This window comes from Elgaria multicarinata, chromosome 8, assembly GCF_023053635.1.
Source record: "Elgaria multicarinata webbii isolate HBS135686 ecotype San Diego chromosome 8, rElgMul1.1.pri, whole genome shotgun sequence".
Classification (NCBI taxonomy): domain Eukaryota; kingdom Metazoa; phylum Chordata; class Lepidosauria; order Squamata; family Anguidae; genus Elgaria; species Elgaria multicarinata.
Genome location: NC_086178.1, coordinates 80,484,437 through 80,508,857, shown reverse-complemented (window position 1 = coordinate 80,508,857; position 24,421 = coordinate 80,484,437). Strand labels below are relative to the sequence as shown.

General features: G+C 47.1%; 2 protein-coding genes across 6 annotated transcripts in view; one reads left to right on the top strand and one right to left on the bottom strand.

The window, feature by feature from the left end:
- The first annotated feature begins 1,112 nt into the window (after positions 1–1,112).
- On the top strand, positions 1,113–6,811 carry NKX6-2 (NK6 homeobox 2). Its single transcript, XM_063133274.1, has 3 exons — positions 1,113–1,539; positions 2,647–2,819; positions 6,539–6,811. The coding sequence occupies exons 1-3, from the start codon at positions 1,113–1,115 to the stop codon at positions 6,809–6,811; spliced, it is 873 nt and encodes a 290-aa protein (XP_062989344.1).
- Positions 6,812–18,353: 11,542 nt separating this feature from the next.
- Positions 18,354–24,421, bottom strand: part of INPP5A (inositol polyphosphate-5-phosphatase A) — a 290,804-nt gene continuing 284,736 nt past the window's right edge. For 2 of the 5 annotated variants that reach the window (XM_063132845.1, XM_063132850.1), the window contains exons 14-16: positions 23,740–23,808; positions 20,644–20,706; positions 18,354–20,432 (exon numbers count right to left, since the gene is read on the bottom strand). In XM_063132845.1, the coding sequence (XP_062988915.1) occupies positions 20,346–20,432; positions 20,644–20,706; positions 23,740–23,808 (219 nt within the window). In that variant the 3' untranslated portion in view covers positions 18,354–20,345. Of the gene's footprint in view, positions 20,485–20,643; positions 20,732–23,739; positions 23,809–24,421 lie in introns of all 5 variants that reach the window. The other 3 variants (XM_063132848.1, XM_063132849.1, XM_063132847.1) reach the window with 3 other exon arrangements.

Genomic DNA, 24,421 nt, shown 5'->3' with positions numbered 1-24,421 from the left:
AAAGAAAAGCTTAAGCCTCACTTAAACTCCCATTCAACGGGATTTATTTAGTGGTTTGAAAGATAAATCAGCGGGTAAATTTACAGCCATTTAAAGTACCTTGACTTTATAATAGAACCTTCATTTAATGTTGCTCCTCTCTCTCTCTCGCCCTCCCTCCGCCCTCCTCCCCCCATCTCCTCCTCCCCCCGCCCTCCTCGGAGCACAGACTTCCATGACGCGGATGCAAAGCGGGAGTCCAGAACGCCCGTCCATTGGCCAATAGTAGCGGCCTCGGAAGAGAACCCGACCAATCAGGGAGCGCTGCCGGCAGGTGGCTGCGAGGTTATCAGTGCATCTTGTCCGACTCCGGGACTCCAGCGCTGAGTCAATTTCATCGGGAGGGAAACCGCTCAGGAAGAACCAGAAAAATACATTGCGGGAGGAGGAGGAGGAGGAGGAGGAGGAGTGGGGGGGGGGGAAACAGAATAAAAAGGGGAGAAAAAAGATACCCCCGCATCATTGTCCATCCTTCCGATTTTCAAGAGGATTTCCAAACTGGGCGCAAATAAATGAACTAAACCAAATTAAAAGAGATCCATTCTCAGGTGACGTTGCCCGAAGAAGTCTGAATCGGCCAAGATTTGTTCCTTGATCCTTCCCTCCTCCTCCTCCTCCTCCTCCACCACCCCTTCTCCTTCCTCCCCAATATTTGTCGATTGCCACGCCTTTTTCTTCCTGGCCTGAAAACTTCCCGCCCTGAGTGCTGCGGCTGTGTTGGCCCTTGGCAAACAAGCCGGGATCTGCGACCGCCGCCGCCGCCGCACCACCACCAATCTGAGCTCAGCAGCAGCAGCAGCAGGAGGAGGAGGAGGAGGAGCGCAAAACTTCGTGGCTGCCTTCGGCGCGGCCTTTTCTGCTACTTTTCTCTTGAAGCAAAGAACCCCAGAAGCAGGCGGGGCCCGGCGTATTTGGGTCTCGCTCCCCCGGAGTTTGGAGGCAGCAGCAGCAGCAGGAGGGACCGCGGCGCCGGGGGCGCATTCTCGCCCGCCCCCGCTTCGTCTCTGCCCGCGCCCGCCCGCCCTGCTCCCCGGCCGTCTCGCTCTGCGCCGCTCGCCCCTTGATGCTGCCCAATGTTAGCCGTGGGGCAGATGGAGGCTAACCGCCCGGGCGCCTTCGTGCTGAGCAGTACGCCGCTGGCCGCGCTGCACAACATGGCCGAGATGAAGACGTCGCTCTTCCCCTACGCCCTACAGAACCCGGCCGGCTTCAAGGCGCCCGCCCTGGGCAGCCTCAACGCGCAGCTGCCGCTCGGCACCCCGCACGGAATCAGCGACATCCTGGGCCGGCCCGTGGCGGGCGCCGCCGCCGGCAACCTCCTCACCGGCCTGCCCCGGCTGAACGGACTGGCCAGCGCCGCCGCGGCGGGGATGTATTTTAACCCGGCGGCCGTCTCCAGGTATCCCAAGCCCCTGGCCGAGCTGCCCGGGCGGCCGCCTATTTTCTGGCCCGGAGTTATGCAGGGATCGCCCTGGAGGGACCCCAGGCTCGCCTGTCCCGGTAAGGTTGGCTGGCTGCTGGTTATCCGGGGAGTAGCTGAGTGCGTGGGTCGGTGGGTGGGTGGAAGGCAGGCAGGCAGGCAGGCAGGCAAGAAGCGAGCACAGGTGGATCCAGGAAAGGAGCAGAGATTGCTGAAGGGGGGGGGGGGGAGAGATTAGAAATAGGAGGGGCGAACATTTCAATGTGTGTGTGGGGGGTCATTTCTAAAAGAGAAGTGCCAGGGTTAAACTCAACCCCTAAATACCAGATCTGTAGTTACTTATTAGGGTGACAGGAGAGAACAGCACTTTGCACATGCTCGGAGAGTCTCGCCCCCAGCATGTGTAAGCTGCGCGGCTGGGCTCAGGTGCTGTCAACAGGTGCTCCCAGAACTGGTTGCCATTGAAATACCAAACCCAACCAGCTAAAGGTCCCCGCGGTTCCCCCTTCGAGTGGCTCTTTTTGACGCTTGGCGGGTCCTGGGTGGTCGCTCCATGGCTTAGATACCAGCGGCATTAGCCGTCCTGGTCCCCTTCACAGAGGGAAGGGGGGGCTTTTTCTTTTCTTTCCTCTCTTCACATCTCCGACAGCCCCTTCCGCTTGGCCGGCGGGTCCACGCCTGGCTCAGGAAAGCCACACGTATCGGCGCCGCAGAAAGATGCGGCGTGGTCTGCGAGCGAAAAGGGCCCGGAGAACTTTCCCGAAGGCAAGTTGAAATTGACCAGTTTGCCTGAAGGGAATTGAAGGGCCTCGCGCAGGCTCCGTCTTGCCTAAAGCCGGGGAGTTTGGCAAGGGCCCTCTCCGCGCTCGCTTGGCCGTTTTGGCCGCCACAGTAGCCGCAGGCGAAGGGAACGGGTTCCCTCTCCTAGGATTAACCCCGCTCGCAAAAGGAGCCAGTCCCGAAAGTTCTCCTGCGCGGCCCGAACCAGCCTTGTTCTCAGGAAAGGCTGGGGACGATTTGCAGTCTCGTGCAATGAACAGGTGCTGTTTCATGATGCTAGTCCGGATGAAATCCGTTGAAGGAAGACAGGGTTGCTCCCCCTGCCCCACCTTGACTCCAGAAGGTGTTTTTTTTAGGCGCTTGATGGGGCTCTTTCTGTCCCTCCCTTCCCCCCTCCCTGTTTTCAGCCCAGGCTGGGATGGTTTTGGACAAAGATGGCAAGAAAAAACACTCCCGACCGACTTTCTCAGGGCAGCAGATTTTTGCTTTGGAGAAAACCTTTGAGCAAACGAAATATCTGGCCGGACCAGAAAGGGCCCGCCTCGCTTACTCGCTGGGAATGACCGAAAGTCAAGTCAAGGTAAGGTGTCCTTGTAAGCCCTCTTCCGCTACGTGGGCGAGGGAGGTTGAGGAGGCCGGGCAGAAAAGGCGGACGCCGCGGCGCCCCTGCGTTCGGATCGACACCTACAGCCCCCGGGCTCCGATCGTAACCCTTATAGACGTTTACTTGAGTGTAAGTCCTACGGAACTCAATGGAGCTGACTTCTGAGGAGACACGCAGAAGGCTGTAATCCTATAGCTCTCTATTTGGGAGTAAGTCCTACTGGATTTAGGGGAATTTGCTTCTGAGTAGACCTATAGAGGATTGCACTCTTAGCGTGGTTAATCCAAAATTGTGCTCATCTCCGAGGGTCCAGCAGCCCGATCCTATGCATGTTTACCTGGAAGTAAGTCCCACTGAATGCTATGGAACTGTATTCCCAGATAAGGGTGGGTGTATGTGATTGCAGCTTTTCTTAGAAATAAATGAGGCTTACTTCCAAAATGTGTGTCCTTACCATCAACAAGAAAACAAAACATAAAATAAAACAAAACAAAACAAAAAACAAATGGCTATTCGCCTTGTCGATCAAGTAAATATGAATTTAATTTTTTCATGTTAAGAATATGTCACAAATTTTGGAAACTTTATGCTGCAATTTAAATCCATTTACCTGGGTGTAAGCCCCATCAGTCAACAGGACTTATTTCTGAGTAGATATTTAAAGGACTGTGTACCTAGTATTTATTTTATAATCCGAAGTACAAGTGTTAATTAAATAATAATAATTATAATAATGAAAATGTCATTAAACCAAAGTCACCTCGTTAGTTTCAACCTGTTACTCCATAGCCCTAAACCTCCCGGAGGTAAAATTGATTAGCAACCTGATCCGAAATATGTTTATAAGGCAGCAAAATCCACTGCTCAGTAGGTTCAGTAGGGCTTTCTTCATAGAAAGTATGCTGAGCTTTGTAGCCTGGTTTTGGTCCTCCTTATTCCTTTGTTTCAAAAGAGGAAGAACATTTTAATAGGGAGAAGCATTGTTAACTGAGTAACATTTGTCTACAGGCAGGCATCTCTTACATTTTAAAACCTTTTCTTCAGCGAAAGGTGAAATTTTTCTACACAAAACTTAAGTTTTCTTATACTACAAGAACTCTAAATTTGGTATGAGCAGCAATTTCGGTTAATAAAAATAGGATTTGTTTTTGTTTTGTTGCAACAACAATCTGCTGAACTTTTAAAAATAAGAATTAAATATTTAACTAAGAATTAAACATGGGCTACTGTAACAGATATTTTAAAGTTCCAAACGAGATCCCCCCCCCCAACATAAATTTAGTCACAATCCAGCCAAAGTTCAACAGGACATCCCAAGGGCTGAATTTTAGCTGGGTCTTGTCCTGCTGCCCTATATGAGTGGGGTCGATATGTTCCGATGTAATTGTCATGAAAACCAGAGAAATACATTCCTTAGATCCTGTTGCTTTTTCTCTTCCTCTTTTTGAAGAAGATATTGACCCAAACAGAAAGATACCAATGTCCACACATGGGATGCTTTTCTGAGGCCTAGTGCTTTCTTTTCTGTACAATCTGTCGGTATAATTGAGGCCACAACCCTGTACATTTTTACTCTGGAGTAGGCTGGATTAGATTCAGTAGGACTTGATCCACAATAATATAATTGGATCCAGATTTAGTCGCGCTTAGAACAGACCCACTGAAAACAATGGGAATTGAGTTACGTGATGACTAAATTTAAATCCTGTGGATTTCAATGGTTCTACTCTAAGTATAATTGAGTCTGGATCTCACCCATAATTTCTCTCCTTTTTTTACAATGCAAAATGGCCAGGTTTAAATAGACCTAAAAATTCCCCAGCAAAATGCATCTAGATCCTTGCTAGTTAAGACCAATGGAATCCAGTGAGCTGAGCTTCCTACATAAATGTTTTTGAACTAGATTATTAAGAAAAGGAGATGTTGTCTGGGAAACTTAACCCTGAAAAGAGGGCTGAAAAGCTAAGATTATGGCAAGAGTTGGTTCTCAAAAGTGTATACTTGAAAGTAAGCCCTGTGGAGTTTGTTGAGGTCTACATTCTAATAAGTATGGTTAGAATAAAGCATATTGTTCTAAATCTATTTACTGGAAGTGTGAATGAAACTAAGGCAGGATCTACACTACTGCTTTGTAATGGTTTATAACAGTATTGACAACTGTTGGGGCCCAGGACACACTCCATATACAGTTTTCAAAGTGTCATATCCTGCTTGGTGTAGATCTGGCCTTAGGAATTTATTTCAAAATAAAAGTACTCAGAACCTGATTTAAAGCTCGCCTACTGGAAAGTAAGTTCCGTGAGAAATTTGCACCCCTGCCCCCACCCCGCTATCGTTGAATTTAGGGCTGTGAGTGTGAACGTGTGTGCATGAGTGGTGAGATGTCATATAGAGGTCTGCTATGTAGACGTGTGTTTTTGGTGTGTGTGTGGGGGGGTGTATGTTTACATGTGCATAAGAGTGGAGTTATTATGGCTTAGCGATTCTTTTAGTGATGGGATGCCCTGGATGTGGGATGGGATAGGCAATGTGGGTCTGCGGACAGAGGTAGATGTAAAGCTTTTGAAGCCCTGGGGTGTGAGCAGGTGGCTGGATGTATGCACAGGGTATTTGAAAGGATGTTACATGTGAGTCCGATGGTACATGTGAGTGTGTCCGACATGTATCTTTACTCAAGCCAAGACAGTGTTAAACGCAATTACTTGAATTTAACAAATATTAAGGGTTGGCACTTAAGAATCCTGATGGGGAAACAATGTAGACATGTAATGTTACACTTGCAGGCTGCAATCCTAAATGCACTTGAGTAAGCCCCATTTAATGCAGTGGGGCTGCCTTCTTTAGTGCGCCTGGGATTGCACTATGAAGCGGCACTGTTAAGCGCACTTACTTGGGTGTCAGCCCCACTGACCTCCAAATAACAAGTGAGGGAGCTAAGGGTGACTTAAAAGTAAAGCCCACTTAATGTAACAGGGTTTACTTCTGAGTAAGTGGCCATAAGGTCGGCGGCTAGGGCTGAACCCCTTTCCAAAGTTCTTTGGGAGTGAGGAGACTTACATCCAATGACCTGCCTAGGGTTAGTTTACAAGAACATGGGAGTGGCTTCTACAGTTCCATTGGTGCTTACTCCTTCCAAGTATTTAGGATCGGTGTTGGCCTCACTGAAGTCCAGGGAACCCAGACTTCATCCCAGCCAATTTGTAGCCAAGAAATGACTCCCCGCTAATCTGCCCTATCTGTACCTGCTGAAGGCCACTTTCAGCGTAAACCTGAGTCTGGCTATTCAGAAGTCTCACTGACTTCAGCAGGATTTATTCCCTAGTACGTGTGCATAGGATTGCAGTTTTAATGCACTTTCCTTAAAAGGCAATTATCTTCAGCCGAAGTGAGGTCTCTAATCCGAGTTAGCAAATAGAAACACGAAAACCAGTTGTATGGGCTTCCCTTTGGGTTAGTCTGTGCAGACTCAGGACTGTTGTTGCGCAGTGGCACAGGAGCCTAGTGGGCTTCGGAAGGTCCCAGCTAAGAAGTGATCGTGCACGGAAGAGTGGTTCTCCTGCGGAGTCCCAAGCGCCGATTACGTGCAGGTGAAACAGAGATTCATATCGGGCCACGGGGTAATTCACCCCTGATCAATCCTGCCCTGATGAAGCCAAAGGTGTGTGACTGTCATTGTGTCTGTCTCCACGGTCCAGGTGTGGTTCCAGAACCGGAGGACCAAGTGGCGGAAGCGGCATGCCGCCGAGATGGCCTCGGCCAAGAAGAAGCACGACTCCGAGACGGAGAAGCTGAAGGAGAGCTCGGAGAACGAGGACGACGACGAGTATAACAAGCCACTGGACCCCAACTCCGACGACGAGAAGATCACACGGCTCCTCAAGAAGCACAAGGCCGCCGCCGCCGCCGCCGCCGCCACCGCGCCACTGGCCCTGCTCAGTCCCTGCAGCAACGCCTCGGAGCCCTCGTGACTGCGGCCCAGCCCTCGCCCGCCCGCCCCCCGCCCCACCTCCCCACCCGTCCTCTCCTCCGGCCAAGCAGGGTAGCCGACGCCAGACGCCAGCCAGAGCCAGCCCGCCTCGGGCCTGGCCGCAGTGACGTCCTGTACAGCCCACCACATAGGGGAAATAATGTGTGTATATATATTTTTACAGATTAAGTTATGGAAATGAAGGATCGCCCTTTCTCACCACCGGTGTACATGCCACACGCACATTCGCTCGCTCCCCCGCCCACGGGAAGGAAGGAGGTCAAAAGAAGCTTCCCCATTGGATGGGGTAACTTTCCATAACGCGCAATCCTATGCATGTTTAGGCAGGAAAAAAGTCCCCCAATTCCCAACATTCCCCAGCCAGCAAGGCTAGCTAGGGAATGCTGGGAATCGTAGGACTTTTTTGCTGTCTAAATATACATAGGAGTGCGCCCTTAGTTTATTTTCCATTCAGTCTTTCCCTCACCTCCCTACCCCCGCATGCCGAATTTGGGAATAAAAGTTGCCATCCTATTATGAGTCCAATTAACCTAAAAGATACTGCTTAGAGGATTGCAGCCAAACCACCTGACCTTAAGCAGGATTCACTGGGAAATGTAGTTCCCTGGAAATCCAAAGCCAATCCAAAGTTGCTCTGTTTCAGCTGCTTGCTTCCTGGTTATACCTGCATAGGATTGTGTTTGGAGTTGGGATGCTAGTGTGTGTTTGACTTTCTGACAACAGTTAGGCCGTAGTCCTAAGCATACTTACTTGATAGTTCATCGCAGCTGAAGCTGACTTCTGAATAAACTGCACCTATGCAGGAGCAGGAGCCAAGGGACTAAGGGTCTCACAGACTGCAGTGGGTTTTGCTCTGCAGTCTCTGTGCTTAATGGCTGCCTTGATTTTCAATGGAACTTACTTTCCAGGCAGGATCTATACTACTGCTTTAAAATGGTTTATAACAGTAGTGACAACTGTTAGGGCCCAGTACACACTCCAGATACAGTTTTCAAGCCGTTTTCAAAGTGTCATAACCTGCTTGGTGTAGATCTGGCCCAAGTCACACCAGAGTCTTGGGCACACTTGTTTGGAAAGAAGTTGCACTGAAATCCATGGAACTGATTGGGAACTAAATGGGCCCAAGATGGGGTACAATTTGTACTTTGAACTGCTGCCTTTTAAGGTTATTATCCCCACCCCCTCATCCCGCCCCACCCTCACCCCTTCTGGTAGCTTTCCTGCTCCTAACAATCAAGATTTTGTTACTGTTTTGTATATGGGTCTCCGATCCCACCTCAGCCACTTTGTATATAAGAAATTGCAGATTTTTGTGATGTATATTTCTAGTGTAAAAAAAAAGACAAAGAAAAGAAAGAAGGAAAGGAAAGGAAAGGGCAGTTTTCCTTCCTCTTCTTTTTTATTATTATTTTGGGGTTGGATGGCTTCACTTACATTCCTTTCTCTTTTGAATTATTGTTTCCCCCCCCCTTTTTATTTTTGTTTTAAAGAGAATGTAAGGGAGAGAGGACTGCATCACTTGATTTTCAATTGCTTTCAACCTCTTATGGTTGGAAAGACTTTGTATAAATCAATAAATTATTTAACAAGCTCCTCCTTTGGAAAACTTCAGCTTTTGGATGAGGTGGAATTATGTCTGTCTTGCGCTTCCTTCTTCGGAGTTTTCCAGGTCAGGTCTCCCTAAATGCTTTTTGGAGGGCGGGGGGGGGGGGTGTTGTTGTTGATTGATTCTAACTCATGGAAGTTTGAGTGTGGACTTCAATGGGACCTTGATTGCATCAAAAGTATGCTTGAGCTTAATTAATATGCTTGAGCGTTATTAATCTAAACTAACCTCCCCCAACTTGGTGCCCTCCAGATAGTTTGTACTACAGGCCCCATTGTCCCCAGCCAGCAGGGCCATTGGCTGGGGATGATGGGAGTTGCAGTAAAACACATCCGAGAAGGCTTCAGGCTGGAGAAAGCTGGGCTGAAAATACGTCTCTGGGAGCAAGTTTGTGATGGTGTTGCTTCATTCCAGAAGGAAACCTTTCCAGGCCAAAGAGAGCCTGGTCATTTCAGGGCCGGCAACCTTGTTGTGCCAGGGTCAGATCTTCCATGACCTTAACAGTGGTGTGGTGAGCAGACCCCCATGAGATGCTGTAAGAACCCTCCACTGGGAAAAAGCTTCCCCCCTTGAGAATGCTTTCTTCAGGCACTTCAAAACTGTGCACCAGTGCCCAAATGATCATCACAGCCGTGCAGAAGAAGAAACACTGGAAAACGGTGCAGCAGCTGGTGAAATTTACAACTTTTCCCTTCCGTTTTTTAGCCCCAATGCTAGTGTGTCTTGCTGTCAGCAAGTCTTGCTTGTCAATGTGGTGCACCAAGTGAGAAGCGACATCCGCCATGTGGCTTGATTCCCCAAGGACATGCTATAGGGAGAGTTTTAGAATGCCTGAACTGGACCTCTGCGGGTGATGTTGTTCCTAAGACTGCATCTGCTTGCTGGAAAATGTCATCAGCTTCATCAGTAACAGTAAACAACATGTGTATGACCATTATTACAATCAGTCCTAAATAAACAATAGCAATTAGAGAAAACTGAAATGGATACAATCAGATGTCCTGTACACACTTACTTGGAAGTACGTCTTATTGAACTAAGTGAGGTTTACTTCTCAGTCAACATGTGCAGGATTGCACTGCCAGAATCACTTGATCGACCTCAATCTGTTCACAAAGGTGAGAAGCTGCAGCCACTTAGGGCAGGAAGAGGTAAACATTGCTCAGCAAGATTCAAATGCAAATATTTTCAAGAGAATTTGATGCAATTACATTTTTGCATCTCATGATTGTGATATGAATGTTACCAACAGAGATTTCCCCGTTTTTAACCAAGGAGATTTGTGCCTTTGGTTGCACATCTTAGCACATATGACTATTTACAGTGCAATCCTATACTCTCTACTCAGAAGTAAGTTCCCCGGGATCAATGGGACTTACTCCCAGGTAAGCATGTATAGTACTGCAGGTTTAATTATTTATTCAGTATGTAATACTAGTGAGATGGTAGAAAATATAGGTGGTTCTGAGGAATAACTGCATTTGTTTGTTTATTTCTGTTTAGGTATTTTTTTATACTACCAGTTGAATTCCCAGGGCAGTTTAAAAGGAATAATAAAACTATATAAATATAAATACCAACAAAAATAATAAATTTAAAGGGCACAAGATCACAACAGCAGGACAGAGCAAGATGCAAGTTTTTTTTTAATGACCTCAAAAGCATGAGAAAGAAAGACTCTACGGTGAATGTCTCAGAGGAGAATGTTCCACTTCAAGGGGTGGGGGCACCAGCAAGAGGCCTTCAACTGGACATCTTAATATATACAGGGAGAGAGGGGTAGTGCTCGAATACTCTCACTCTAACCAAGGAAGGCTTTTAAAATCAAAAGCAGCTCTTTGAATTGCATCTGGCCTGAAACACAGGAGTGTTTGATTTTTCTGTGACTTCCCTTCCCTCAGTAGTAGTCCAACCAGTTGTGTTCTACCCTCATAATCCCAGTCTCTGGTTTGTGAATATGGAACCAAGGAGGAACACTTATTCTGGATTAATGGATAATGGTGTGATTCTGTGTATATCAAGCAGAAGCTGCTGAGCATCAGACAAAAGGAACAGCCTCTAGGTCAGGTGGGCAACTTCAGGTGATCCATAGGGCTAATTTCCAGTCCTTGGACTCCTACATTCCTGTTTCCAAACTGCCTGCAACAGCAGAAAAAAAGGGGTGGAGGGGAAGGTGATTTGCCACTCAAATATAGAAGCAAGCCACTAAAGAAACTCAAATGGGTCACTTTTGAATCTCTGTAGTGGCTTGCTGCTGCATTTTGGCAGCAAATCACCTCCTCCCCTTTTTTGCTGCTGTACCCAAATTTCATCAGTACAGGGATGGCATCTGGGGTCACACTCAAGGCCATGGGGAGTTTTATGTGGTCCCAAGTCTGCACGTAACTCGAGGTTAAAGCTGTCCCCCTCCTTATGATCTTATGGAAGATCTCTCTCGTTGTACCATTATCAATTAATCCATAATAACTATCCCTCCCCTTACTTAACAATTAGGCTTGATGCGATGTGAGTGAGATGTTTGTGGGTGCGTGTTAAGTTTCAGTCTGTGCATATGAATACATGTGTGTGTATGAGAGAGAAAGCCCCACTTTACTATTTTGCTTTGCACACACCCCTCCCCACTCACTAGTATGTAGTGCCCAGAAGGAAATCCACAAGGGGATTCTCCCCTTGCTCTGAAAAAAGATTCCCCATCAGTTCCAGCCCTACCAATAGGCAAAATGAGACAGCTGTCAGTGGCAGCAGATGCTGAGGTGCAGGGAGTGGCCTAGGACAGAGCTGTGCCCCCCTTAAGAGAGCCTGCAGCCCTCAGATGCCGTGGAGTATGCAACCCCAATGCCAGTGGTGATGTAAGATTGCACTGCCCTTCCGGTCAGGTCCTGGGTAGCAAATTGGAGGGGTCGGTGTCATCTTGAACTTTGCCTGAGGCAGCAAAATATTTTGGTGCACCCCTATTTCCCACCCATAATTCATCTACTGGCCATTTCATATGGCTCCATAGGGGCTATTCTAGACTCTTGAATAAGCTGCAGATGTTTTTGCAAGAAATAAATACTCACACTGTGGCCTTTTCATGTTTGCATTCTTCCTGTCTATAACTCAGACGTTAAAATCCACACTGGCTAGAATGTACATTTGATGTAAAACTGGTCGTTGTCTTCTACTTTCTATCCCACGTTCACAAATGATGCATTCCAGACTATGGCTACAATCCCATCCATGTCCACTTGGGGGTAAATTTCCACTGAGCCCAATGGGAAGGGTCTTTGCTCAGCGGTAGAACACATGTTTTGCATGCAAAAGGTCCAAGGTACAATCCCAGGGATTGGAATGAGAAAAGATCCCTGTCTAAAAAATCCTGGCGAGCCAGCTAGATGAACCAATGGCCTGACTCTATAGATCACCCATTACTGTGTTCCTACACGTAGGATGGGACACAAGAGTTTGGATACAGACATAGTCATACTTAAAAGCTGACCCATTGAAACCATTGAGACTTAAGTCATTCATGACTAATTTAAGTCCCATTGATTTCAATGGGTCTACTCTAAGTAAGCCTAGGTCTAGATCCAACCCAAGCTTTTTAAATATATTATCTGTGAACAAAGATTGTATTCAAAAGCTTCTTTAGTGGTAAGCTTTAGAGCTGTGCTTCCTTTTCCTAGGGCTTATCCCTTCCTGCAGTGAGAAGCACAGGAGCTCAACCCTACCAAGAAATAATCTCCCTGACCAAATGGTGCTGCCCCTTTCATCCCGCATGTGCACAAAGCATTATTATATAATACTGGTGGAAGCGTGCACACACTTAAGGCACTCTGCCCATGCCAAGGAGCTCTTTATATTTTCCGATGGTCAATGCTGAAAACTGGCGTTAACAAGGGATTCTGATCTAAGATCCCTAAGCTCCAATGAAGTCCTGGATGGACTACAAAACGATATGCACCCAATCTTGTTCTTCTAGTCAATAATAAACCAGTGTTCACTTACATTGAAGTCATCGCATTAATTTCAGCAATAGAAACTTGCTATTGAATCAAGCTGCTGAATATAACGGTAAGGCCTAAAACCCACTTGGAACCTCTGACTTGGGTATAAATAAATGGGCTTAGCGCGGGAAAACTTTCTCATAAACCCTTTTCACTTAAATGGGACTTTCACCGACGTTCCTTTTAAGACACCTCACTTTGCAATTAGCCGGACTCTTTCACTTCCCCCAAGTCGGTTAGGTCTGATCCAGCCCAAAGGGGCAATTCTGGCTTTGGATGGGCGGTCCGCGCCTGGACAGCAACGCGTGGCCCAAGCAGAAACTTCAAATTTAAAGAGCTAAACCACATCCTGCACTTTGGGGATCCCTTCAGATGTGGAGGATGTGCTAAACCGGACCGAAGAGTTTTCTGCCTCCCCCTACAACGCGTCATCGTTAACAACAAACTGGGGGGAGCCGCCCCTTCCGGAAAGCCTGACTATGCGCGTTGGAGGCCTTCTGGGAGAGCGAAAGGATTTCCCCGCACGCACGGACCGGTGCTTTGGCCAAATCGAGCCGGGAGTCCATCTCCCTCCCCTATCTCTCAGGCGGCGTTGGAACAGGCCAACTCGCGGTATCTGGCTCAAATGGGTCGCTCCAACTAAAGGGGAGGAGGCGCTCGTCGTCGTCGAATGGAACTCGAGGCTGCAAAAGAATTTCTCGAGACGCCTGTGGATTCGCAACGGCTGCCAGTCCAGAGCGGCAATTGCTGGCTGAAGACGATCGATCTAGCTGGGCGCTGCCGCCGGTAAAAAAAAAAGAAGAAACAAAATAAAATGGAAGAGAGTCAATTACGTCCCGCGCTCTGAAATAGGGTTGCCACTTTCCCCCTCTGACCCGCTTCTTCTGCCCTTAATGGGGGTGGGGCACAGTGGTAGAGCGCAGGCTTTGCCCGTGGGAAGCCCACGCTCCGATTTCTCGCTAGCAATGACATCCCCCGTTGAAAGGACCAGGTAGCAGGGGATGGGAAGAGCTTCTGCCTGAGACCATTGGGTACCACTGCCTGACAGACGATTCTGCGTTAGATAGAGACACGCTCTCACCTGGCATAAGGCAGCCTCTTGTGAGCCTGCACGTGAAAACCGGCAGGTACTACTAAGCGATGGCGAAGGGAGGGGGGAGCGCTGCACCTGTTGAATAGCTCTCATCCACTTTGTTCCAGCCTGTGTCAGAAAACTTTGATTTGGAATCCCCGAGATGCAGAATTAGGCACCCTCCCTTCCTGTTAGGACACAACGAGCGCCTCAACCCACCAGCTCCTTTCTTCGAGGGAAAGAGGGCCCGGAAGTACGCTGCGCAGTTCCACCTGGAGTTAGATGGCGTGTTCAGCTCTGAGCAAATTCCGGGGCAAAAAGAACACTTTCGCTCCTTCCCCTTTAAAGGGTTTAGGTGTTCGGAGCAAACCGAAGTTACTTGAGTAAGGCGGCGGCTTACGAACTGTACAGAGCTCTTCGACACTCGTCTACATCAAGCGGTTCAAACCAAATTTTTCTGTTCACACTTGAGGTCCATACAGCACTTGCTTCTTCGGCAGTCTCTACTCAGGCGCGGGGACGAAAGGAATCCAAAACACGTGTGTGTGTGTGTGTGAGAGAGAGAGAGAGAGAGAGAGTGACGGGGCAGGTGGCCTCGTCCGGGTGAGGTTTGACTTAAACCAGTTCACGAGTTTAGAACGACTTGGGGATGATGGCAACTTCTCAGAAGTCCAAGGGAGCTTGAAAGCCAGAGAGGTTTCCCAGAGGATAGTGACCGGAACCCAAGCCTCGGATTGAGCAGCAGGGCCATCAAAGCGGCAAGCACGAAGTTATAGCCCGATCCACAGACCGCTAAGGCCGTTAGGTGGGTGGGCAGCCTCTGTGGCGTTCCCTTCCGACGTAACTCCTCTAGGCCGCAGCCCTAAACACACCAATTGAACACAGCGGAACTGATTTCTGAACAGAGATGCCCTAGGACTACGCTGCTTATGAAATCTCTGCGTAAAACGGAATTTACTTCCAACGTCGGCCTCATTGGTTTTACTGAAACAGAAGGATGCCCTCGCTGGCCTGCAGAGCCATAGGCTGAGTTCAGGCAACACGCTAATCAACAGTTGTTTCTCATTCTGTTCCTATTACCTCCCCCCCCCCCCGTTGATTAGTGTGTCGTCTGAACTCAGCCATAGAGTTATTGCAACTGTTTGAGTTCCTGTTAAGAAGCTGGCAGATTTGAGTTCCGCAGCAGCCGTATTGCGTTCATTGCACACTTAGTAGGACTTTCTTCCGAATAAATATAGGTTTGGACTTTAGGATCTTTAGCTGCGATTGGAAATTTACTTACTCATAAGGCTCGCGTGTCTTAACTGAGATCAGCGTAGTCCAATCCGTGCAAGATTACTTAGAAGTAGCCTCCATTGCAATTAATGGCACTTATTCCCAAGTAAGTGTGTGATGGATTAAAACCTTTCTCACGGTAAGCAATGTTGAGTCACCTTTAAAGTTGCAATCCTTTGCACAATTACCGACATGGTTTGGGTCCAGGTTACCTGCGGGATCGCCTTCTCCTATAAAATCCGCCCTGCACACTCGGGTCATCTGGGAAGGGTTTACTCCAGTCAACCACAGCTAGGCAACAGTTACCCAGACGACCTTTTCTTCTGCAGCCCCCAGACTATGGAATGGCCTGCCAGAGGAGATTCGTCAGCTTAATGCTCTCTCTGAGTTTAAGACAGCTGTGAAGACTAGTCTCTTCTGGCAGGCCTACACAGATGAATTTTAAACCTAAGAATTTTAAGATGTTGTGATTGTTATCTTAATATTGTATTGGTTTTATATGATCTTTTAACTAATTTTATGTATTATATTTTATTTGGTGTTGTTCCCCGCCTCAATCCAGAGGGAGAGGTGGGAAATAAATAAATAAATAAATATTATTATTGAATTTAACAGGGCTCACTTCAGAGTAGGCATGCATATAGGATTGCATAGTAAGTAAGGTATTTAGGAAATACACGTTTGTGCATCAAACGGACCATGCGAGATCACTCTCAGAAGTGACATTTAACAGTGTTGTCATTTACAGACGGCTTGATTCTTTTATAGAGTGGCCTAGATTTAACCGCTACTCCCGTGCCCCATCCTAAGAATGCAACTGCTTCTCCATCCCCCCCACCTCTGGAGGATAGGGCATCCTAAAACAATTGACATGGAAATCAGCCCGACTGGTGTTCATGGAGCTTATTCGGAGTAACAGCCTGTTCATACGTGATGGCAAGGTTACAAAATGTAAGGGTTCTTTAGCTTAGAAGAAAAAGGTGAATAAGGAGCGGGGATGTGATAGAGGTGTATAAAGTGGTGTGGAGAAAAATGGGAAGGGAGAAAATGTCGCTGTACTAGGAGCCCAGTCACCCTATAGAGTGTAATGGTGGGAGATACTGCCCGTAATTAATCCGTGGCGCCGGCCTAGAGCGTAGCCTGAGAACACCAGTATCGCTAAAACTAAGCAAGGGCCAGCCCGACCAGTAATTTGGATGGGAGACCACTGGGAGACCATCTAAGAGCAGCTATTTGCATGCCTATAAAAAGAGCTATTAAAAATAGTTACCCCAGATGTACACCAAAGCAGGATATGACAGTTTGAAAAGTGTGTCCCCAACAGTTGTCATTGCTGGCTGAGTTCGCATGACACACTAATCAACGGCTGTTTCCCATTCTGTTCCTATTACCCAGCCGCCCACCCCAGTTGATTAGCGTGTCGTCCGAACTCAGCCACTGTTTTAAACCTTTCAAAGCAGTAGTGTAGATCCTGCCCGTTTCGCTGTCGCAAGGTGCTGCGAAGCCTAGATAGATCTACACCTGTGTCAGATCATTACTCGTGTGGAATAAAAAGCTGGAAATGACACTTACGAAATCGGTATATGGAATGTGGATTGTCAGTTATCAGCGCAGTTCAATACCGCTATAAAGCAGCAGCGTAGATTTAGCTTTAAAAGGGGGATGTTACTTCTAAGTTATTGTAACCCTCTACTGAGGCCTGCCAGGGGTTCGAAACTCCACGTTTTGGCAGGCAGCACAATGGTAATGAGGTTCGTCCAACCCGCCTGCCTTGGAGGGCCGTCATACATGGCTGGTGGGTCGCGCTTCGTTAGCCACAAAATCTGCATGCTGAGCTTAAGCTTTCAGGTTTGAGTTGCTCTGAAAACAAAACAAAAGACGGGATCTAATTGCAATTCGGGCCCCACTGAAGATCAAAGCAACCTGTCTGCTGGCTTCAAATTACTTCAGGCTGCAATCCTCTACAGACTTCACTCGGAGTAAGTCCCATTGAGCTCAATGCGATTTACGTGTTCCTCCCAGTCGACGCACATAGGATTGAGCTGTTGAATCAGCCGCTTGTTGACATTGTGTCGTTCGCTGAATATGCTCTTGACCCTAATGTAAGGGGAAGGAGCCGCCAGCTGGGCACTTGCAGAGAAGGTGGCCAGATGCGCCTTCAATAGTTGGTTAGAAAAGGGGGATTTTAGCAGGCGTACTTTGATGTCAGTCGCTGAAATGTCCTCTTCTGAAATGCCTCCTGTTGCATCGGGCTTTCCTACTTGCGGAACACTTGGTTCCTTTCGCAAATATATTGGAATTCCCTCCCTAAACACGAGACTCTGCAGTCTTCACAGAGTTCCTCCCCACCCACCTTGTCCCTATAACGACACTTTTGTTTAGTCAAGATCCCAGTGCAGCCTTCAACTGAACACCTTGATTTCCAATGAAATCTTGGCCGTTTCTACACCTGCCTCTCCCCGGATCGTCCCAGTGCATCCAAATGACTCACAGGGGATCCCTCCATTTTCCTGGGATAACCCTTAGGTGTAAAAAGGGCCCTTGTAACCTGACTACAAAGATAAGCCCCACTCAACTTAAATAGGACTTACTCCCTGGTAAGTGAGTATAGGGCTACAACCTAAGTCAGTAGAATTTATTAAATAACTCCTTGATAATGAGCAGGAGAGATGTATCAAGAAAATAAAAGCGGTTTCTCCGCCTAATTACTTCATTTCGAGCTCCAAATGTTTTGGATCCCACTGTTATGCTGTATACTCGGAAGCAAGCCCAATTTAAGACTTACTCCAAAGTAAATGTGCCTAGGATCGCAGCTTTAAAAGTAGTTTTTCAAAATTATTTCAATGGTCCACTAACAGTTAAGCCACCACAGTGTGATTTAAGGCAATTTTCATTCGTCTCTACTAATAATTTTAATGGGATTTCCCCAGCCCCCCTAAAGTGTTTAGGATTTTGTTATCTTCCCTACTGGGGACCTTGGGCTACAATCACCCACACCGATTTGGGAACGAATCCCATTAACAAGTGGACGTTATTTCCGAATAAACGTTCATAGGGAACACCCCATAGCACCTGGATTGAAATCTAAACCGAACAGGTATCGTAATTTTATAGGAATAGGTGGTGAAATCAATGGTGACCAAGTAATAGGATGCAGCGTTATTGGGGGGTGGGTGGGGGCAGTTTGAAAACGAGGCGATCGTTTTAGGGAGACAGTTGCCCCCCTTGGCTCAAAACTGAGACGAGGGCAGTTCATCTGAGCCAGGAGGCCGGCCTCTCCGTGGCTCTACTAAACTCGACGAAGTGCTTAGCCCTGGGACCTGTGGAGGGGTGACTACAGACGTGGCCGTGCGTCTGAGCGTGTGCAGAATGCATCCCTTCGCCGCCCGCCCACTGACCAACGCACGCGTTGGGTATTATTATAACAAAGGGCTTTGGAAGTCTGAGGCGAGGCCGGATCCTCTGCGCTTAGAAATTCAGCTCGGCGCTTCGCCCCTTTCTAACATTTTTCACCTGCACGGAGACAGGAAAAGGCAACCCTCGGGTGAGTGGACAAAATACACACACACACACAGGACCGTTTTCACCATGATCAGTTTTATTGCTTGAGAACCAGAATGCTCATTTCGAAGTGAACACGCAGAATACAAACTTTCTCCCAATCCCCGCGTGGCTCCAATCTTTGAAGGCGTCTCTATACTTCCAGTGACCGCCCCCCCCCCCATCCCGGCTGCAAGTGGTGGTGGTGGGTCGATCTGTGACTTCCACCCACCAGCCCTTTCCCCTCGGATTTTATCCCCCCTCCCCAAGCGTGTGATTTATATCCAAACGCAGCCGCCATCGCCCGGTCCCTGAACTCGGTAGTGTTCTAAATTAAATCAATAAAGCCCTCCGTTTTGTGTTTCATCAACAGACTCGCTAATCACCTTTTAATGCTGTAGTGGGGGGTTGGGGGCGAGCAGTGAAAAAGAGGGGTGGGCCATGGGCGAGCAGAAAGGTTGGGGAAGGAGAACTCCCAATCAGCATTAAGATTTACTGGAACGCCCCCCCCCCGCCCCCCCATTTCTCTCCTTTAGCTACAGTGGAAAAAATGCTACCTGACGCGAGGCTGGTTTCTTCCGTTTCTCGTGTTCTTATTGTTTTCCGCTACAATACTTGGCACCAGAGTTTGCTGCTTAAATATGTGACTACAGTCGGCGGATGGAGAAGTGTCTTGGTTCTATATACACCGGCGGAGGAAACCCTGGGGCTGATCTGGCGACCCCGCTCTTAAATAGGAAACCTCGGAAGCGTTGGGTCCACACGTTCACCCGCATCCTAAAACACGCGCCCAGCCGCACGCCCCGATTCTAGGCATTTGGTTGTCGTTGTGGCTCTGAGGCAAGTTCTAAAGGGTTCAGGGCCACTTGTTCCCTAGCAACCCTAACCACACTTACTTTCGAGTAAACCTGCAATTTCTAAGGAACTTGTGTCAGATTAAACGTGCTTCGTGTCTCACCGACCGCAGTGGCTTTCAGTTCAAAGCAAAACGTGTTTCAGGATAGGGTGTTAGTGGCCGGCAGCTTTTCCCCAACGTGGATCTCAACTTCATTATTTTCGAAGTTAAAGCCCACGGGGGTGGGAACACGCACACACACTCACACACACACTCACACACAGTAGAATTTACTGCCACGTAAAGGGTGTACAGGCTGCGCTAGATAAAATCCACCGTAAGTGCTACTTATGAGTAGACGCATTGAAATGAATGGGGAATCCCATTCATGTCAACGTGTCTTCTCTAAGCAGGACTTACGCTGGATTTTACTTCTAGTTTGGAAAAGTCTATGTTGTAGCAGGAAAGACAAACGGTTTATAATTATAAATTATTTCTATATCTGTGTATATATATCTCTATACACACTCACATACAAATATATAAATATATACATGTATAGAAAGCAGCTGCTGTTGTGTGATTCAAAAAACCATGGGACATGGCAGTATAGTAAATAACATGAGAAAACGAAAAGTCTATAAAAATGACACCCCCCCCAAATCAACAGCTTCAACCCTCAACTCTCTCCGCCCCCCCCCCCCCCGCAAATCACAAAAACCATAAATCTTGGTCAACGTACAGTATCACAGCGGGACTTGTATACAAGGCAATGTACAAAATCCCAACCTAGCTTTAAACCAGGGAAGGGTGATGAAAATTGTCCTAAATGTTGAATATTATATATATTATATATAATTTCACATTGACAAATTAAAAACAAAGCACAGTGAAGTCTAAAACACAGAACACCGCGGCAAACTAGAGGGGTTCTTTTTTTCTTTTTGGCAACCAGACTGTGGCATAATATACGCATCTCCATATAAAAATAAAAAGTCCATATTTGATGTCACAGGAATATACGAGACGGTGAGGTATGAGAGTTTTTCTTATTTCTTTTTTTTTTCTGGGACTAAAGTCCAGACGCAGAAGAAGATAGTGTATGATCAACCAGCCTAAAATAATAACAACAATAACAATAATAAAAAACCCCAATAACGTGGCACGCAGGACTTGAAGGATGAATACAGCTGTCACGTTTTAAAGGAGGCCTTCCTCCTCTTCCTCCTCCTCTTCGCTATAAGGAGCTTTCTCGAAAGATCTTCTCATGTCGAAGGCATCTTTTTCCTGTTGCAGAATTGATTGGCAGGTGTTGTTTTTGGTTTGGTTAAAAAAAGGTCTAAAAATGAAAGAAACAAAAAAGCCCCACAAGAATATGGGGGCGGGGAAGGAAGGGGGCGTCGAAAAAGCGTGAAGGCAAAGGGGAGAAAGGAGGGCGGGGGTGGGGGGAGGAGGAGGAAGGGGAGAGGAGATAAGAAAAATCTAATGTGATATTTACCACCACATCACTGCACGACACAACACTTGTGCACATTGGCAATAGGTTTACCTGCCCCAGCGGCTATTCGAAAGGACAGGAACACAGGCTGCAGAGAGAGAGAGAGAGAGAAAAGGAAGGAAAGGGTGCGGAGGAGGAGGAGGAGGAGAGAAAACAAGGTTAGAAGGTGGAGCCGCCCCCCGGCATCGCCCCCCACCCTCGCCCGCCCCCTCACAAACACAGTCAGGAATCAAAAGGCGCAACAGGGCTCCCCAAAGGCCACGGCAGGCAGGCAGGCAGGCAGGCAGGCACCCCCAGTGCACAATCCCATCGCTCTTCCTCCACCCCCGGAATAAGTTCTCGGACAGGACGTCTTTCTCGCCCCCCAAGCCGGGCACTTCTCCCGTGGGGGCTTTGCCTGCTTTCTCAGGGGACCACCCCACCGTAATCCATAGGCCTTACTTGCAAGTCAGGGGCATGGGCATCGGATCGGTGGTGTGGGATTTGTTTCAGCATAAATGTGGCCCCAAGTACCTGCGAGGAAGCTCCATTGAACTTAATGGGGCTTATTTCTGGGTAGACTTGCCTAGAAGGCGCAGTGACCTGGTGACTAGCCTCCTCACTCCTAACCACATTTACTCAGACCAAAGTTTCATGGAGGGCAATTTACTTCCAGATGAAGATGCTTAGCAGTGTGGTTGGCCCCAAACCCCAAATATAAAACTGGGAAGGGGTGCGGAGTCCCAATTCTCCTAGGATGATGACAACCTAAACATGCATGTCCCTGATTGTTAGTGTTTAAAAATCAGACAAAATAGTCCTGAATATTCAAATTATTATTATTATTATTTTAGTACATGTTTCAAAACTGAAAAATGCAGCTTTTCATTCACAATGCACTCTGCACAACACTGGGGAGGGGGATTTATTTATTTATTTTTACACATTTACAAGTCCTGTGATTTGTGGTTAATGTCATTAAGACCACACACTTACATATCCATTAATGGGTGTGTGTTTGTGTGCATGTGAAACATCATCTCCCAAAAGGAAATCTGCCCTAATGAAACTGGAGGGCTTGACTGGGATTCCTGAGACAGTAAAGCTGGTTCATTTTCTCAAGAGCCTTATGCACCTTTTGTCTGGGAAATCCTAAACTCCAGCAACATTAATGGAGCTGTAGTACCAAGAAGGAGCATATCAAGGACTCTGGAGCCTCTCTGCTGGCATGGTAAGTCCTGACTTCTTGATTTTAAAAGGACAGCACTAGCCATCTTCTTAGAGGGCACTGAGTGGAGCAAGCAGCAACATTTTAATAGCTTTCATACCCAGTTCAGAAAAGACTTTCAGGCCCAGAACCCCCTCAGCCAGGGAGCGCTGAACTTGAATTATATAGTTTTTCATCCTGATGTACATTTTCTTTCTCTCCACCTCTTTTAAATCTTAATCTTAGTTAAATCTTTAATTGTGCAATTGCCCTGCCTCATTCACAGAATTTTTATAGGAGTCCAGATGCTGTTGTCTATTTGTATCCCTCCTGTGTTTTCCCATGGTTCTTCTGTCTTTTTCTTTTTAACCACAGAAAATCTATTATTGCGCTATCGCCTTGCATCATTCACAACATTTTACTGGGGGTCCAGATTACCCACACCGTCTTCCACTCATAACCCTTCTATGGTTTCCCAATGCTTCTTCCAACTTTTTTCTTATCGCAGAAAATCTATTAATAGAAAATCTCTTAAGGCAAAACAGCTGCACAATGCTTTCTAACTGGTAGCACTAGAAGCCCACTGTATGGAAGCACCCTTTAACTTCACTAGAAATTCTGAAAAATGAATGCTTTCCCGCAAGTCCTTCTTCATACATGTAGGTTTCACTCCTCATTTGGTAGTTAATCAAATGTTCCTTCCCCTCTCTTCCATTTCGATCCTGCGGATGTTTACTCCAAAGGGGATTCTATTTTGTTCCATGGGACTTACTTCAAGCAACAGTGTGGATCCTAAAAGAGTTTTGGAGGGGAGGGGAACTTCCAGATGGACATCTCCTAGAACTATTCCATCTTTCACTCCTTCATACAATTTTGTTGTGGTTTTAAAAAAAGGTAGAAGCAGTAGGAAAACATAGGAGGGTTCTAAGTAGTGATGCTGTTGAATTTCATAATTAGTCTGTTTGCTGGTAGAACCTCGCCCAACTCAGTAGTTTATGAATTTGCTATTAAGTTCGTGAGTTTGAGCATGCACAGTCTGGATCTAAACAATGCTATTTTTGTGCATGCACTGCACTGGTTGGATTAACCCTTACCTTGCCCAATCCAGTGTTGCTTCCCTCTTCGCCACCACTCCAGTACTGCATGAAGGAGGACATGGCACTGTCTCCCACCCCAAACTTTTAGTTATCCTACAGTCTCCTTAGCAGCTTCCCACATTGCTCTGGATCCAAGGAGGCACTACACAATTCCAAACTACAGCTCCCAAGATGCACTTTCACATCATGCGTGTGCAAGAGCTTGTTAACACAGAACACGAGTTTGCTTTGGGGGAGAACTCTTGTCTGAGCCTGCATGGGAAAGTTGTTATTTTCCAAGTAAATAACAAACTGATATGAGGTAAGGTCACCCATCACTAGTTATGAGTGGAAGATGACACTGTCTGAACTCCTGTCTCCCCTGTAAAACGTTATAAATGAGGAAAGCCAATTGCACAAAGCCTTTTCTGGAAGAACCCTCAGCCTCTCCACCCCCCACCCCCCACCGTGGAATAAGAGCCACAAGGCCAAATCAGCCGAGGTTGTGAAGTGACAGTGGAGGTTGGTGCCTCTAGTTTTGGTGGGGCTGTGGATCCATTCCAAGTTTCAGTCAGAACCAGCCAGAACTCTAGAGTAGCTACCCAAGCTGCTGGACCTATTTTGGGGATAGGATCCAGCACTTTGGATAGCTCCTCTAGAGTGCTAACTGGTTCCGAATGAAACCTGGAATGGATTCACAGCCCCACTGAAATCAGAGCTGCCAATCTTCAAGAAGCACTGTGCTTCCAAATCACCCAAGAAGGTCCTCCCAGCAACCCTCTGGCCTGCCACAGACACACAGGTGAGCCACTGATCAGAACTTAGCAAGGTTACCTTGTGGTCCCCCATGCAGACATTTGGTCCAATATGGTCATACACCACTTGCTTCTCATCGTTTTCTGACTAGGTAAAAAAGAAGAAGAACACAAAACAGGCCTCTAGTCAGTCCTGATATTCTCCGGAAAGCATTTGCACCAAGTTCAAAGCCACGGGAATGTAAGTGACACAATGCTAAAAGTGAGGGTAGCACCAACCTATTTAACATGTGAGAATGAAGTCCATTAAAACAAGATCTGCTCCTAGGCATTAGCCTCCAGTGCATGCCCATCTAGGAATGTAAGAAGTGTTGCCATACTTAAGGTACAATCCTATAATCACTTTGCTTTGAATATGCCCCATTGAACTCAATGGAACTTATGTTTGAGTAGACATGTATAGGATTGTGCTGTTAATGTTAAAAAAATGGGAAAACTGGATGCATTTGAAAACGTTCCTAAAAGCAGACACATCGTTCCAATTTTTTTTAGTGGGAAATTAGTACAATAGGCATCTGGCCACCCTACTATCTGGCCAAAGCCAAACACGTTTTAGTGCTGTTGATTTCAATGAGTATGTTTAAGTCCCATTAAAATGACAGGATTTCACAATACTTAACTTTGGATGAATTGTATCCACAGTCAAAGCACTCACATCGGCGACAGTGCAGTCATTAATACATGCTATATAAGGGGGTATC